At 34.1% G+C, this 18,238-nt stretch overlaps 1 protein-coding gene across 1 annotated transcript in view; it reads right to left on the bottom strand.

Annotated features, from left to right (window-relative positions):
• Window positions 1–12,116, bottom strand: part of LOC137626341 (glutamate receptor 3-like) — a 22,071-nt gene extending 9,955 nt beyond the window's left edge. Inside the window, exons 1-6 of the mRNA XM_068357414.1 lie at window positions 12,021–12,116; window positions 10,950–11,279; window positions 10,335–10,450; window positions 9,428–9,601; window positions 3,361–3,572; window positions 1,032–1,249 (exon numbers count right to left, since the gene is read on the bottom strand). Of these exons, the coding sequence (XP_068213515.1) occupies window positions 1,032–1,249; window positions 3,361–3,572; window positions 9,428–9,601; window positions 10,335–10,450; window positions 10,950–11,279; window positions 12,021–12,065 (1,095 nt within the window). The 5' untranslated portion in view covers window positions 12,066–12,116. The remainder of the gene's footprint in view (window positions 1–1,031; window positions 1,250–3,360; window positions 3,573–9,427; window positions 9,602–10,334; window positions 10,451–10,949; window positions 11,280–12,020) is intronic.
• Window positions 12,117–18,238: the final 6,122 nt, after the last annotated feature.

Genomic DNA, 18,238 nt, shown 5'->3' with positions numbered 1-18,238 from the left:
AGTAATTATGTTACCTTCTTTATTTCTAATTAAGTTCATTCTTGGCTGGAATCCATTTCTCATCCTATTAATATATATATATATATATATATATATATATATATATATATATATATATATATATATATATAATATATATATATATATATATATATACATATATATATATATATATATATATATATATATATATATATATATATATATATATATATATATATACTGCTTGAGAGATATTGTGTCTTTTTAATGGTTAGATGGTACTACATTGTATTCAGCTCTGGTTACATCACACAATTCCTTTGGATGCATATAGATCGAATAATCTCTTTTCTCAAAAACCTCATAATACTAATATAAACGAAAAATTACTGTTCACTCAAGGGGTTGTCTACCTCGCTGTAATTTCAATGTGGATATTTTCCATTTGATAAGGGTAGAAGAGACGCTTTAGCTATGGTAACAAGCTCTTCTAGGAGAAGGACACTGCAAAATCAAACCATTGTTTTCTAGTCTTGGATAATGCCATAGCTTTGGGGTAGATTTCTCTTGCTGGACGTTACATCGTTCTATCTTTTTCCTCTCCTCCTTTGCTATTTTCCCTGTTGTACTCCCTGGGTTTATAGTACCCTGCTTTCCCAGCTAGGGTTGTAGATCAGCTAATAATAAGGATGATAACATGGACTTATATACTGCAGGAAATATAGACGCATGGTCCAGTACTAGGGTCGGTTATAGCACTCACTCCTAAGGTGTAAATATGGAGAACTGACATTTCCTTCTCTGAGACTAAGATACATAAAAGTTTAAAAAAGAAATGAGGGTGGGGGTGGGGGTCACAGAATGGAGCAGCAGCCAGGAAAGTGATTCTGCTAAGATCCTTTGATAAATGCCTACAATGCACCATGTTAAAGTGCACAGACCTCAGTAGCCAATCCTTCATGCCCTGTCCTAGTACGCTCTACATATGATTCTTACTATAGAAATGTTTGAGAAAAAAATCAGTGTCAATAGTCTTGATATCTCTTCACCTTGATGATGTCTTCGATCGATGTTCGACCTATGCAGCCAAAAGAGTGTGTCCCTGCTTCGTACATTCCCTCCAGCGTCGTGAATGGGAGGATGTTTGTGTCCACAGTGAGAAATGAGATGAGGAAGCTGTTGTAGTAAGCATACAACATCATGATAGTCAGGTATAACACTAGCAAGAGTATTCGTGATGATACGCTTATTATCGAAACACCTATTCCTGGGAAATAAAAAAAAAAAAGTTGCTGTAGTCATGGAGGAGATCAGTAATGTTTATGAGCTTATTTTCCAGTGAAACCAGAAAAAATAAGTAGCATCTATTTCACAAAAGATGCCAAAATGTATGGTTCAGAAAATTGCACTGTATATCACAAAATTTCTTTCAAAAATAGTTTTCCCTAGTGAAGAAAGGAAAATAAAAAAGTTGTATATTAAATACCAAGAAATTCAAGTAAAAATATATCTATTTCATTTCCGTACTGACATAAAATCTTTTATGGAATGAGACTTACCAACGAGGTTTCTTTTCTTTTTTTATGTTTATTGACCTATTAAAGAAATGCTTCTTTACTTCTTTAATATTTCGCAACAACAAGGTTCAACTTTTTATATATTCTTTAAATTGGTGTGTTTTTATATTTGATGAAATTTATGTTAGAAATTAAGTAGAGATTTAATGTCGTATCTTCCGATTGATTGTTCATATGTTCCTTTATTTGTATAGTCCATGAGCCAGACAGTATTTTGAAGTATTAGTCACAAATTAGTATTATTATTACTTGCTAAGCTACAATCCTAGTTGGAAAAGCAGGATGCTATAAATCCATGGGCCCCAACAGGGAAAATAGCCCAGGGAGGAAAGGAAACAAGGAAAAATGGAATATTTTAAGAACAGTAACAGCATTAAAATAAATATTTCCTATATGAACTATAAAAACTTTAAAGAAAACCAGAGGAAGAGAAATTAGATAGGTACTAAAGGCCATAGAGATTTTCAAGTATTTCAGACCTTCAGCCATATGAATGTATGTGATAGACAGGCTAAATTTACAGCTTAATAAGTTTTTATCCACCATATGTGAAAGCATCTGCAGTTTTACGGTAGATTTTTAGTATAAAATAACATTGCATACATCAAAGTTAAAGTGTAAACAATTACTTTTCCCTACAATCGTTTCAAATGAAAAATCCATCAGGGACGAACCGAGGGGCTGTCGCCATGACTTGATTGTGGAGTAATTTATCCCTATTGAAATAATATGTAATATTTGAATATCAGGCAGAGGACATTGAAACTTATATCTTGTAGATATTTCTTATAGGAATACCTGATCAATGTACGGGAGACTGGAAACTCAAATGTTTTCATGACCTTACTTACAATATGGATTATCATATTAAAATGCAATGTTGTTGTGCTAAATACTAATGATAGCAGGGAATGTGGCAAATTAGATAGTGGAACGCAGTAAGTTGAGGCATTTCTTTTACTACTTTTATTTTTTCCAAAACCTGTTTAATGATAAGCTAAATAATGTGATAAGTATTAAATCTATTCTGAGGTATCTTCAGACAGTGACTAATTGCTACACTTCATTGACCATCAATTGGAATCAGTAACGGTATGCATTAATAAGATAAAGATAATCTTTGGTATGATCCTGAATGAACTGAATAACTGCAACACAAATTGTCTTCATCCTGCACTGGATCCTCATTACAACTATCATCATCCTACATGTTAGAACATGAGTGCAAGGTGCAGGCAGGTGTGCATTCAAGACAATTCATAAATGTAGGTAGGGTTTACATCATCGGTCAAAAATAACTGCAATAGAATCAAGATGCGACTATTCAATGGATATAGAGTCATTTAGAATTTCTTGAACCTTTGACATTTCTGTTGTTGTAGCCTTTATAATTATTGATAGACATGAGTATCTGCTGGCACAACCATGTTATCATGAGTTATTATATGGAAATCGGTCTATTTCGATTTGCTATATTTCAGGCTATCATTAGTATATAGCATAATAATATTGTATCATAATATATTGGTTTATCTTGTACTTAAGGTCACAAAAAGCTTTGAATTTCCATGAAATATGAAGTGAAGAATATAGCAGCAAAATAAAGGAAAACCTGTTCCCTTTGTCAGTTTTATACATTGATTAGGTGTTCCTTAAAAAAAAATATCTTCAAAATACAAGTTCCAATATCCTCTGAATAATAATAAAATATTACATATCATTTCAACATAAACACGAAGATGGAATTGTGCTTAGTGGGTAATTAGACATTAGTTGAATCATTGATGAAAATTCGACTGACCTGCATTGCAAAAGGCTGCTACAATTAGCCAGATAGCTTCTGATAGACACATTTCTTCATGATAAGGTGACTGACGAAATGTAAAAACTAGGCTAAGGCCGAGCATCATTCCGAACATCACGATCAGTAACCAAACATGCCAGGTGAATTCTTTGGTGTAGCTGTTGCTGACATTCCCGACTGCTGGCACATGTCTCATCAACATGTGATATCTGTAGATGTTAGAGTTTTATTAAAGATTTGAGTCTCTTCTTGATATCATATCTATCACTTATGCCCTCCGCCAACAGAAACTAGGCTTTGTTGGCCTTGTGTTATGCATTACTTCATCCTTGCGACCTTTTCTCGTTGTCAGCAGTTATTTGACTTAATGCATTTTATGTTTTTAAAGGAAGCGATGTAATAAAAAGAAAAAAATAAATGTGATATATTCTTAACTGGTAGCTCAATTGGGGATGTATATATGATGTGACGTGCTTGAAAATGCTTACATATGTATGAAAAGAAAAGGAAAATTTCCTATATCTCAAGAGCTGTTCTCCCAATCAGTTCCCGGAAAATAATTTTCTGTTTCACCTAAATACTCGTTTTCATTATATTCGTTATAACTTTGCTGTCCCTTCAGGGATCAGCTCTGAGTTAATTCCGACTCCTCACAATTATAGTCACCTTGTCATCAGAATTAAGTAACGAGGAAAAACTGTGGGAACAGGTGCTTGGTGATGATTTAGTAACTTCAATGGAACCCTTAGAAAGGAAAGGATTGAAGATGAACTTTGAAAAGACAGAGTTAATTGTTAGCAGTTGAGGAGGTCATGGAAAAGTAAACATGTTAGTGGAGGTTGGTATGGTGCTAAATAGAACACGGAGTTTAACTACTTGGAATCAATAATAACACAATATAGAGGAACTGAGAAAGTACTGAGGCATAGTGAAAGAAGAAGAACTAAAATGGAAAGAAGGAACTTAGGTTTATTTAGAAAGAAAAATTATTGTATCAGAAAAGGGAGATCTATAAGACAGTTTTTAAAGGTTAAAGGTGTTGGGTTTCAGTTCCAGTTTCATCAAAATAGATACTCACCAGAACGACAGCCGGGCAAGCCCAACCCTCCTACTATTGGGCCCAACCACAGCAGTAGCCTCCCCAGTAAACAGCTTAAACTCGCGGTCCCGGATGGGGATCAATCTGGTACCATGCGAATGCTAGGCATGCACGTTACCGCTGTACTAGCCAGGAGGTTTTTTGGGCGTTTAAGAAGAAATAGGCAAGACTGCTTGAAAGATCCGAGAAAAGAATGGTGAGATGGATTGCTAAAATGTCACTACTGAGAAAGAGGAAGAGTCATCATATAAGAAGCATGAATTAGTCAATGAAACAAACCCAGATTTTTGCCATAGGTGTGACATACCGTATGATTACAGTTTTTTTTTTTTTCATAAAATGATTCTCCAGAACTTATAATTTTAGAATTCACGAGTGCCACCTTGACATCATTGGGGAAAATTTTTTATTCACCTAACAAAATAAGAGTTTTATTATGAGTCAATAAGAAGGCACTCGGAGACTGTTACACTTCTAATAGCAAAATTGGAATATTCCAAACCCTCAATATATTTATGAGTAATTGTAATATATACATAGAAAAAGAGGTGCATGTGCAATGTCATTCACATAATTTGTATTCAGTAATATAATTTTCTTCATTATCGCCATAATCATTATCATTTACATCGTTGTGGTCCTCAAACTGACTGTAGAGCTTCATGGTTCATGGATTTTGTGGGCTTATTTGCACAGCTGTCAACAGCACTACACTTACAGTATGAAGTACAGGACAGGGCACTTACATGGCAACGGCATCTTTGCATTGGCTTGAACATGGGCGTGATGATTTATAAGCTACAATCAATACTTTGCTGAACTGAAGGTGGTGCAATGGTTGAAGTAGTAGTAACAGGAGTCAACATATTCTCAATCTTCCAACTATAGTGAGTTATATTTGTATCTTGGGGTGCCATATGATTTGCTACCCGCCATATCAAATCTGAAGACGGACACATCTGATATGTTAAACCGTAACATCATCCATTGGTGGGAGGCTCTTTACTTTGGGCGGTTCTTTCTTCTTGATGATTATTGAAAAACTCAGATTTGCAAGAGTTGTTGACGCTGTTCCTCCATATAAACTTGATATGAAGCAGAGACCTTCTTAAATTGATACTTCTTCTGGAGACAGGGGACTTGCAAATTCCCAGAGGGTTACTTTTGTATTGCAAATACTCTTACTTTGCCAGATACTTGTCACACTCAGAAAGTGCATGGGTGGCCAGCAGGTCTAAACACTTCTCTCCCAGTTTCTCAGGTGTTGCCTTTAGGTCAATGGAATTAATAAAATAGAAAAGGTAACAGCCATAACCTTAATGCACACCAAATGCCATCAATTAATCCAGCAGATGAAAATGAAAATAATTAAACGATCATAATCGTACATCTGCCATGCTGCACAAATTTCAGTGCCATAAAAGGAATTTCCCGTATGCCATTTGGAGTGAACACATTTAAATCAACGTTATCATACCAAACACTGATCAGTCCATTTCCATCTAAAAGCCCCTGAATCTGGAATTCCTCCACACTGGTGAATAAAGCAGCTGATTTTCTGAATCGTCTGACTTCCTAATAACTTAGATGTAATATATCAATAATTTTTCTAGATCCGGGAAAATTGTATATTTTGAGTGCCAACTCCAGTATCATCTTGTTGAATTTTCTCGAAACAAGAGCTTGTGTTGCTTGGGTAATCGATTGAAAGAGATTCTCTGATTATCTGACACAAAATAATCAACATTTTCCTCAACTAACTATAAGCATTCTACCAAATGCTTCCAAAACAAAGCATACTAGCACATCCTTTCACTTGTATCAAAATAAGACTTTTACCAAAATGTTCCTCCAATATATGTAGTAGTGTAGCTCTTTCTTTTCTATTGGGGTAGGATTTATCACCCTGAGGCACTTCAGGAGCAGCAGAAATTGAGCATTTAGACCTGGAAGTAGATGACAGAAAATCCAAGCACTCTTTATAAACGTCATGTATTTCCATGGAACTCCATATTCTGAAAGGATCATCTCTTATCCTTCCGGTCATATCAATAAATCCAAGATCAGCTGGATGTACTTTTTCCTGTTGCACTGATGAACGTGATACAGCAGAAATATTGCGCTTTGAAGTAAACTTTTTAAAACAGTCCTCATGGTATTAAGTATCTGCTGCATGTAAGTCAGGGAAGCTGTCATGTATTCTCACTGACACTTCTTGGGCTTCTGAATTGCCCCTCACCCGCCCTTTTTTACATATTTCTATAAGTCTTATTTTTATTTCTTTTGGTTTGACATTGAATTACATCCCTCGATCGATTTGGATGCCTTGGAACTTTTGAGAAGCACTCACAACCAAAGATAAGATTATTTAATCTAAACTAGAATGGCCTGAATTCAGATCGTCTTTTCTTAAGTTTTCCTTATGGGTGTCTTGATCCCAACCGTTTCAACTCTCTTTGAATGTGACTTCTAGATGTATAAGTGGTAAACATAGTAGCTATGATATTTTATTGAAAATCATGGATCATCACCAAGCACCTTTCTTAAATTTAAGTGCAAGGTGTCCTGTCTTGTAATTCTAGCCTCAATAATGCTGCTTATTCTTTGGACACCACTACACATTCATTTGTTTCTCCTAATGCAATAGAAAAAGCCTTTATCTTTGTCTTCTATGTTCATGTTTTCATATGAACCCTTGCAAAATATGCAACACTAAAAACTGCATTCAATAAGTGAAACTCTGTGTGTTTTTGACCACATTTTTACCTCTATTTGCAATGTATACTGTATATATATATATATATATATATATATATATATATATATATATATATATATATACATGATAAATTTTGCACATATTTACGTGTTTTTCATATTCAAATAAGCCATATATATTTTTGATACATTAATGTCTGGATTCTCTTAACGACCTCTGGATCAGAGCCCCAGGCGAAATCACACAAAGACAAGAGCTTGGCTCCGGCCGGGAATTGAACCCTGGTCGGCAAGCTTGTACAGACAGTGACTAACCCACGTGGCCAAGTGGGTTAGTCACTGTCTGTACAAGCTTGCCGACCAGGGTTCGATTCCCGGCCGGAGCCAAGCTCTTGTCTTTGTGTGATTTCGCCTGGGGCTCTGATCCCGAGGTCGTTAAGAGAATCCAGACATTAATGTATAAAAAAAAATATATATGGCTTATTTGAATATATATATATATATATATATATATATATATGTATATATATATATATATATATATATATATATATATATATATATAGGTAAATATGAACATATGTATATTTGTATGTATGTATATATAAATACATATGTATGCATATATATACAGTATATATATATATATATATATATATATATATATACATATATATATATATAAATATATATATATATATATATATATATATATATATATATATATATATATGTATATATATATGTATATATATATATATATATATATATATATATATATATATATATATATATACATATATATATATATATATATATATATATATATATGTGTGTATATATATATATATATATATATATATATATATATATATATATATATATATATTTTTATATATACACCCACACACACACACACACACATATATATATGTATATATATATATATATATATATATATATATATATATATATATATATATATATATATACAGTATATGTTAATTTGGACCACATTTATCATGTTTCAATAAACATCACAAACAACAGGTCAATGAATTTCAAATGCATGAATATGATTTAGCAATGTTACAGCCGCCACCTTCAATTTGACTCTGAAAAATAATTCCCATAGCGGACAAGGGGCAGTCACTTGATCCTCTATCTATGGACCCCCAACAACCATATTATGTAAAAAAAAAAATTGTAAACACACCCTAAGTCACACCTATGCTAGGTTTCTCCTTGACTATATGGTATATGTTATGTAAAAGATTAGGCTTCGGAAGTTCTTGTGTGATACTTTAGCCATATAATAGGAGTGAGGAGGTAGAATCAATCAAGAGAGCTAAGGACATGCAAGTGATGGGGATGAGGAGTGTGGGGCGCCAGAGAATCAGAAGGGTGGATGTTCTGAGGGGGGATATGGGTGAGGTGGACTAAGGGAAGTAGATGCAAGAAATAAAAATAGTCACAGAAAGGTGATTCGACAACCACCCCTGCTTTACAATGGATCTAGTATATTTATATATATATATATATATATATATATATATATATATATATATATATATATATATATATATATATATACATATATATATATATATATATATATATATATATATATATATATATATATATATATATATATATATATATATATATATATATATATATATATATATATGTATGTATGTATATGCAGAAGAACCACAGGGAAAATGAAAATACGAAATATACGATTAAGTCCTGACTAGTACTGAAGAAGAAGTATCATGAAACTAGTCAGGACTTAATCGTATATTTCGTATTTTCATTTTCCCTGTGGTTCTTCTGCATCTGAGCATCACGTTTTCCTGTGATTTTTACGCATATATGTATATATATACCTATATGTGTATGTATTTGTATATATATATATATATATATATATATATATATATATACATATATATATATGTATATGTATATATATATATATATATATATACATATGTACGTATGTATATACATATATATATATATATATATATATATATATATATATATATATATATATACATATATATATATATATATATATATATATATATATATATATATATATATATATATATATAAACACACACACACACACACACACATATATATATATATATATATATATATATATATATATATATTTATATATAATGGTTATTTCATGAAATAGACACTGTCACGAGATTCCAAATTTGTACGTACCCTCCAGTTTGCCATCCATATGGGTAATCAATAACTTGGCTCCTTGCGTAATTCAGATCTAGATCTGAGACGACGATGTCTGCTCGATCTTCCACAAGGTCTGCCACTAATCCATTCCATTTCCCATCACGAAGACTTCCCCAAAGTTGGTCAGCATTTTCAAAGCAACGAGGTCTGATGGAATAGTAAAGGATAGTTTCATCTGGACTTCGGGAAGTTATTATGTTATGCTGATCCACTATCTATTGCTGTTGATGAAACTCTTATAGAATCATCTGCATTGAAGTGAAAATTAGAGTAAAATAGCCATAAAGAGATCTGATTACCTGATTCAAGAACAATATATTTTTCGTGTAACTTCAAGCCGGTAACAAGAAGTTATATTGTGTCACCTGTTGATTTAATCTTTCCTTTTGTATTGTAGTAAGTTCTCAATCCTCACTACATGAGATATTGCTCCTTCATCTTGAATTTCATTTTTATTAATAACCTACTATAAATATGTTAAGACGATTAAACGTCAGAATACTCAGCTAACGGGTGCAAAAGGAAGGTGTTTTCCTCGCCATCGTTTCCAAATGTCTACGTTGCTTTAGAATAATTAGCTGCAATCATTTCATTTATTCTAATATATATTTTGCTACATTTGCATGAAAGCGAAACATCCTTTTAGTAATATGTTGCTTTATTTTTGTTTTAAGATCTTCCTTTTCATGTATCCATTTCCTATAAACCAAGAGTTATCTAAAAAGATGGTAACATAACCCCAGACACTTCTTATAGCTTGAGACACTCTGGGTGTTTAATATTCAGAATACCGGTAATTCATTTGAAACGTTTAATCCCTAATGTTATCTAAAACATTGATTTCCTTTTAGTCCTTTCAGATGTCTTTGGAAATACCTACGTGAAATTCATTGTTTGTTTTAAGATGTGGAATAATTCTGCGCTCATGCCTCGCATACTGTCGAATGATAAAGTCCCGTCCTGATTCACACCGTCATACATCGTATAACGATAATCCTGGAATGGGAAGCTCTGCATCATAATTCTTTCTTACACTAAATCTACTATTACTGATTTTACATCTAATTTTCCGTGTGATTATTCATGCATTTCTTCCTTTGTAAACTAAACGGTATTACATAGAGAAATTAGTGTTTTATCTCCATGCGTCTATCGATATCATTCATGATACATAGTAAACGGTTAAAACACTTCACTTCACTAATGGATATCTATATTTATTTGTTCATATTTACTGACACCACAGATTGATATATGATATCTGAATGGCAACGATGAAACAATGTTCAAATATTTTTCCTTTTTTCAATAATAATAATAAAAAAAAAACACTATTTAAGACAGGACAAGCACCTGTAAGGAATTTAGATATCATGAATTAATTCTAATATTTTTATAGGTTCATACCAAATTATAGAATAAATATAAGATTTACTGTTGATTCAAAGACTAGAAAAATATAATGCGGGAAGAGGAAGATAAGATATGTGTTCACCTGAAGTGTAGAACAGCGCAGGACGAAACCCATCAAGTCATTTCTCCTTTGCCAAGGTTCCCTGGAGAAGAAAGGAAGATGGCTGTACTGTTCCCTTCCCGGTGGAGATGGATGGGTGGTATCCCGTCTCTCCTGCTCTGAGTGTGACCGGGATTCCTCCCAGGATAGCTCCTGGTGTGAGATGTCGTGAGAAGGTCTCCACTCCTTGGATGACCAACTCCCAAGGAATATCCTCTTTGGGACAAAGTGAGCAGCTGCTTTGTATACGTCCCATAAGTCAACTGTCGTCGGTTGTGCCTCGTCATTCTCGTGTACTGTTGCAAACACAACCTGTTCACGAAGTTATGAAATTGCAATCAACTGTCTTGTGAAGCTAAAAGAAATTTATTACAAAGGGAATAGTAACCTGTTTTTTTTTTCCATTATTGTATCTAATTTTAGTAAGAATGAAGTAAAGTATGAGTGTGGAGTGTTTTCAAGTAAAGGTAAAATAGTAATTCTTCAGGAGTAATTTTTCATAGTAAAAAATTATAAATTGTGTTTACGCAAAACCTGTTTTTTTCTAAGGTTTCAGTCCAACAACCTATATGTTCCTATGAAATGTTATATTTGTGTTTCCTAGCACCATTTAGTTTAGGGTACGTTATCACTTAAAGATCAATGCTGAATCTATTGGAAGTCAATGAACATTTTGTTTGTGTTGAGACTTATTTTTTGGTCATATAAGTTTTATTTACTCTGAATTATAAGCTCAAGCGATATGTCTCCGTATTGGGTGATAGTTTTGTTAAACTAAGATATATATATATATATATATATATATATATATATATATATATATATATATATATATATATATATATATTATATGACTGTGTGTGTGTAAAAGAGAGATAGATATAGAAAGACAATAAAAATATAATATAATATAAATAGATATGGAGAGAAAATCTATTAGTAAAGATAAGGAGAGTATTTTAACATTGAACAAATATAATTTATTTTACATAGTGGTTGAACAAAACATTTGTGAAATTCAAAAAAAACATATTGATGGAAAAGTCGTATCACCTTATGGTCGAGGGGCAGGTGAAGGTCATTAACGGCTGAAGTCATTCCAGGACTTGATAGGATCAACCAGGATGATTGACGATGTTCCTCCCTATCGAAGATCTAAACATCACATGCAATTACATCACAATATGTATATATATATATATATATATATATATATATATATATATATATATATATATATACATACATATATATATATATATATATATATATATATATATATATATATATATAATATATATAATGTATATTATTATACAATGGTCCCATGTCTGGGAATCAAACATATAATATTATATTTACTACGGGTGGCAAGCAATACAACCTCTCAAGTTCCAAATTCACCTGTTTGTTTTTACATTAAATCTGTTACACTTGAAAATATTAACACCCGAGCTCTAAAACAGTTATATAACTACCAGACGGCAATATGCAAAACACTGATTATCCAAAGGTCTCTTAAGTAGACTCACAGCAACACGGGTAATAATTCCTCAGACTTATTTAAACCACCTCTTACTTCGATTCTTTAACAGGATACAAGCGAGTATGGAATAAATACTGATGATTGAAATAATGCACTCTTTACAAAAATAAATAAATTTCCTTAAAAATTACAACACTTTGAAAGAATATACATAAAAATAAATCACTCGAGAAATTGAATCTAAACAAAACATAGATTAAGACAAAAATGTTACGCTCTGAAAATTATATAATCACTTAACTCAGAATATTAAATCTGAATAAAACCTTAGACTAAGATAAAAGAAATCATACAATCACTTGTTTCACTTTAAATTAAATTTTGCACAATAGGTACTGAGAGAGAGAGTAAGGGAGGAACTTTGGCTCTTCCACAGGACGGCTGCTTCTCTACTGCTGCTAAGCAGCCCTGGGGGCAGCATTTATAAGACTTAGCGACTTCCAGAACATTCGACGACCAAGATCTGGAAGCTTGGGGGATGGCCCAAGGTTGCCAAAAATTACTCTCACGGCGCGTACCCACGCAACAAGGAGACAAACTCTTTTAGTTAGCTCTGCCCACCTTTGTCCTCGAAATAATAAAAAAAAGATACAACCTAACACTAGGATTTTCGAGATCCTTCCAAAGCATATGTCATATAAGAATTGCATATTTTCTATCAAATATGACGCAATACCTCATAAAAATATAAATGAACATTACATAAGCCCTTGTTCCTATTTAGTAAGGTCACATAATACTCTCAAACATATTACGTAACACTTCGTAACAAAAATACGTGTAATAAAAGGTTAATTCTTAAAAACAACGTAAATTTACATATACTTTTTTGAATGAAGAATACAATGAAATTAATGACGAAAGTCTTACGTAATTTACATACAAATCTTAAATCTACATCAGAGATTAACACTTCTTAAGAGTTGGCTAACCTATTCAATGTACATATGAAAACATAAATAAATTTTGAATAAACTAATGTATTTACTCTACACTAGACCAGCTTCGTAAGATACCTCCCCCTAAAAAAAGATTACTTATTCCCGGCCGGAATCCATCGATTCAGCCCGAGATGAATAATCTGCAACCACGTTATCTTTACCTGATATATGCTTTACATTAATATAATATGGTTGCAAACATAATGACCGCCTAGTTAACCTTTGATTATTATTTTTCATCTTATTCACAAAAGTTAAAGGATTATGATCCGAATACACTGTAATCTCTTCATTTTGTGTTCGATTCACATTGAACTCAAACTTGTTTACTGCTGTGACTAACACTAGTAGTTCCTTTTCAACTGTTGAGTAGGCTTGCTGATGTTTCTTCAGCTTCAACGACATAAAACAAACAGGGTGAAGGATTCCTTCCTTTTCTTATTACAATAAGATCGCTCCAATCCCGTTATCCGATGCATCCACTTGGATAAGGAGTTCCTTGTTGAAATTAGGTGCCCGCAGTATCAGTTTTGAAGTTAATATAGCATTTATCCTGTCGAAGGATTCCTGGCACTCGCTGGTCCATACAAATTTTTTCTTAGGGCTAATCAAATCCGTCAAGGGAGCGACTACAGCCAAAAAGTTCGGGCAAAAACGTCGGTAGAATCTTGCCTTCCCTAAAAAGTGTTGTAACTGCTTCTTTGTTATGGGGGGTGATGCTTTCCTTATTCCTTCTACATTAGCGGCTATTGGGATGATTAGTCCTATTCCTACTTTAAATCCCAAGTACTGAACTGTTGCCTTTCCAAATTCGCTCTCCTCCATGTTAATCGTCAGGTATGCTCCTCACAGCTTTTGAAATACCTTCTTCAGGATTTGGAGATATTCTTCCCAGGTCGATGATATACCACAATATCATCGAGATATACGCCTACTTTTTCTATCTATCCTAAAATGTCATCCATCACTCGTTGAAAAGTAGCGGGGCTGTTCATTAGTCCAAATGGCATGACAGTGTATTGATACAACCCAAACGTGGTTATAAAAGCTGATAACAATTTTGCGTTGTTTTCCAAAAGAATTTGATAATTGCCTTTTAACAAGTCGATCTTAGAGACGAACCTCGCTTGTCCAATATTGTCGAGTACTGTAGTGGGTCGATGAGAGGCAATGGATAATTATCTGCCATACTGATTGAGTTTGATTTTCGGTAGTCCATTCACATCCTAATAGATCCGTCCGGTTGTTTCACTAGCAAGCATGCAGAACTGTAAGGGCTAGAACTTTGTTCGGCAAGTCAATTTCATAACAAATAGCCCACTACTTTTCTCATGACTTCTCAGTGATATGGTGACAGTCGATAGCCGCGTTGTTTAAATGGTCTTTCCGTTGTTTTAAGGTGTATCTCATGCTTCATCACTTTGGTTCGTTTCGGTTCGTACGAGAAGTCAAAATTACTTGTCACCAATTCGCATAACAGTTTCAAACGCCAAATACGGGTAACTTCTTCGCCTCCTATTTCCTTCAAAATAACTGAGTCTCCTATGAGAGACTGTTCCAGCAACGGATGTACTCCTCGTACCACAAACACTATGGTTACAACCAGCGTCGCACAATATCCTGACTGGTGTTTGCTCACTCCCGTCTATTGCTGCTAACACATCTCCTTAAATATATGGTTTAAGGGTATCCACTCTGTTTTTGTTTGTCCTTTTCGGCGTGTAAACCTTGGCTGGTTTAGTTTCCTCTTTAACCTTTCCCAATTGTTTCTTCGTGTTCGTACTCTGTGAAGTCAAATTATCCTTAATCACTCGGGAGACTGCTTTCAGTTGATTCGACCAACATTCCCTACTGATATGACCTCTCTTACAACACTTAAAACAGACAATATTAACCTTCTGCACGTCTTTCACGATACTTGAAGGAGGATGATTCAACGATTGTTGCTGGGGTACTATCACATTCTGCTTAGGAACAATGCCAGTGCTACTTCTGCTGTAACTATTGAACTTGTTCACATAGTTATTACTGAATTGCTATTTACGATTCGGCGAATACTTGACACTTGGTCAGAACGACGGTTGAAACTTCGTGCCTGAGGAGGGTTTATGACTGATAATATTATAATTTTCACTCAGCGAAGCAGCTTTATCAAGGTTCTACACCTCTCTCTCTCTCTCGAATACATTCAAACATGTTCAGAAACTCCTTGTAGATACTGTTCTAGAATTATCAATTCTTCTAAATCAGCAACCTCCCTTACATTAGCAGCCTCTGTTCGTCTCTTAAAACATTGTCGTACCTTATAAGCATAATCAAGGAAAGCCATTTCCTTGTCCCTCCACAAACTTTGGAAATTTTCCTTATAATATTCAGGGGTCATCTGATACACTTGTAACATGCTCCTCTTCACTTCTTGATACTCCTTTCTCTGATCCTGAGATAAGGATAAATAAACACTGGCATCTTTTCCCAATCAATACTCTCTGCAATAACACAGACCATTTATCTTCTGGCCATTTCTTCGTCGTTGGGACCATTTCAAAATGATCAAAGAACTCGTCTGGAACCTCTTCTTTGAACCTTGGAATTAACCTCTGGGCATCCGACACATTAAACACTGGATCGTGCATAGCAAGGGTCGCCTCTGTCTGTGTTGCCGACTTTGCACGAGCATTCAAGAGCTCCAATTCCCTTGCATGCCTCGCTTTTTCCATCTCTTTTTCCTCCTGTCTTCTCTCTTTTTCTTCCTGTCTTCTCTCTTTTTCTTCCCGTCTTGCAATTTCCCTTGCTTCCATCTCCCTCGCATGTCGTGCTTCTTCTGCCTGTCTTTCTTCTCGTCTTGCTTCAATTTCTTTCGCATGTCGCACTTCTTCTGCCATCACCTTCAACTTAAGCAAATTCTCCTCTGCTGCAATTCGTCTAATCTCAGCCTCGACATCCCTATCTGCTTTCAGCCTTCAGTTTGTGGGTCAACTGATCCTTGCTTCGCTAAAAACTATTCCTCAGCTTCCTCCAACAGTTCATGGGCTGCCAAAATAATTTTTTCTGACAACTTTCCCGAGTTTATTAAAGCTTCTAAGGCTAGAAACTTGATTTGGGCTTTAATCATTCCACCCATTGCATAGCCACCACATGCCATTAAAATAGAGAGCCACATTAGCTTCTAACAATTCCTGAATATTTTGGTTATTCAAAAACCCTTGGATATAAAACTGTGCCATCTCGTACTTTACAATGTTTAATACCTCTCCAAAAACTATATCCTAGCAATACACAAAATCCTATCAACACTGAATTGCTCAAAACCTTTAATCAAAACACAACCCTGTTATCACCAATATTTACAACAGACTCACTCGATCAAAAGGGTTTGGGCATCAAAAATATATCAAAAGATGGTCCCGTGCCTTGGAACCAAACATATAGTATTATATATATTACGGCTGGCAAGCTATGCAACCTCTCGAGTTCCAAACTCACCTGTTTGTTTTTCCATTAAATCTGTTACACCTTAAAATATTAACACCCGAGCTCTAAGACAGTTATATAACTCCCAGACAGAAATATACACCCAAAGGTCTCTTAAGTAGATTCACAATAACACTGGGTAATTATCCTTAAGACTTATTTAAACCACCTCTTGCTTCCATTCTTTAACAAGATACGAGTATAGTATGGATTAATACTGATGATTGAAATAATGCCCTCTTTACAAAAATAAATATATTTCATAAAAATTACAACACTTTGAAAGAATATACATAAAAATAAATCACTCAAGAAATTGAATCTAAACAAAACATAGATTAAGACAAAAATGTTACGCTCTGAAAATTATATAATCACTTGACTCGAAATATTAAATCTGAATAAAATCTTAGATTAAGACAAAAGAAATAATACTTATGAAAATTATACAATCATTAGCTTCACTTGAAATTTAATTTTACACGCTATAGGTATTGTGAGAGAGTGAGGGAGGAACTTTGGCTCCTCCACAGGACAGCTGCTTCTCTACTGCTGCTATGCAGCCCTGGGGGCCGCACATATAAGACTTAGCTACTTTCAGAGCATTCGACGACCAAGATCTGGAAGCTTGGGGGTAGGCCAAGGCTGCCAAAAATTACTCTCATGGACGCGTACCACGCAACAAGGAGACAAATTCTCTCAGTTAGCTCCGCCCACCTTTTTCCTTGAAACAATAAAGATAAAAGATTTTAGAGATACTTCCAAAGCCCATGGCATATAAGAATTGCGAGTTTTCTCTCATTACCTCATAAAAATATAAAAGAACATTACATAAGCCCTTTTTCCTATCTCGTATGGTCACATAACACTCTCAAACAGCTTACGCAAGACCTCGTAACAAAAATATGTGAAGTAAAATGTCAATACTTAAAATTAACGTAAATTTACACATACTGACTTGAATGAAGAATACATTGAAATTAACAATGAAAGTCTTACGTAATTTACATACACATCTTAAATCTACACTAGTGGGGCTCATCTTAGGAGCTGGCTAAACTCTTCAATGCACATATGAACGCATAAATAAATCATGAATAAACAACTGTATTTAAGTAGCAGGTTGGCCAAGGCACCAGCCACCCATTGAGATACTACCACTGGAGAGTTATGGGGTCTTTTGACTGGCCAGACAGTACTAAATTGGATCCTTCCCTCTGGTTACGGTTCATTTTCCCTTTGCCTACACACACACTGAATAGTCTGGCCTATTCTTTACATATTCTCCTCTATCCTCATACACCTGACAGCAC

This window comes from Palaemon carinicauda, chromosome 33, assembly GCF_036898095.1.
Source record: "Palaemon carinicauda isolate YSFRI2023 chromosome 33, ASM3689809v2, whole genome shotgun sequence".
Lineage (NCBI taxonomy): Eukaryota > Metazoa > Arthropoda > Malacostraca > Decapoda > Palaemonidae > Palaemon > Palaemon carinicauda.
The sequence above is the reverse complement of the archived record's forward strand: the minus strand, read 5'-3'. Positions and strand labels throughout refer to the sequence as shown.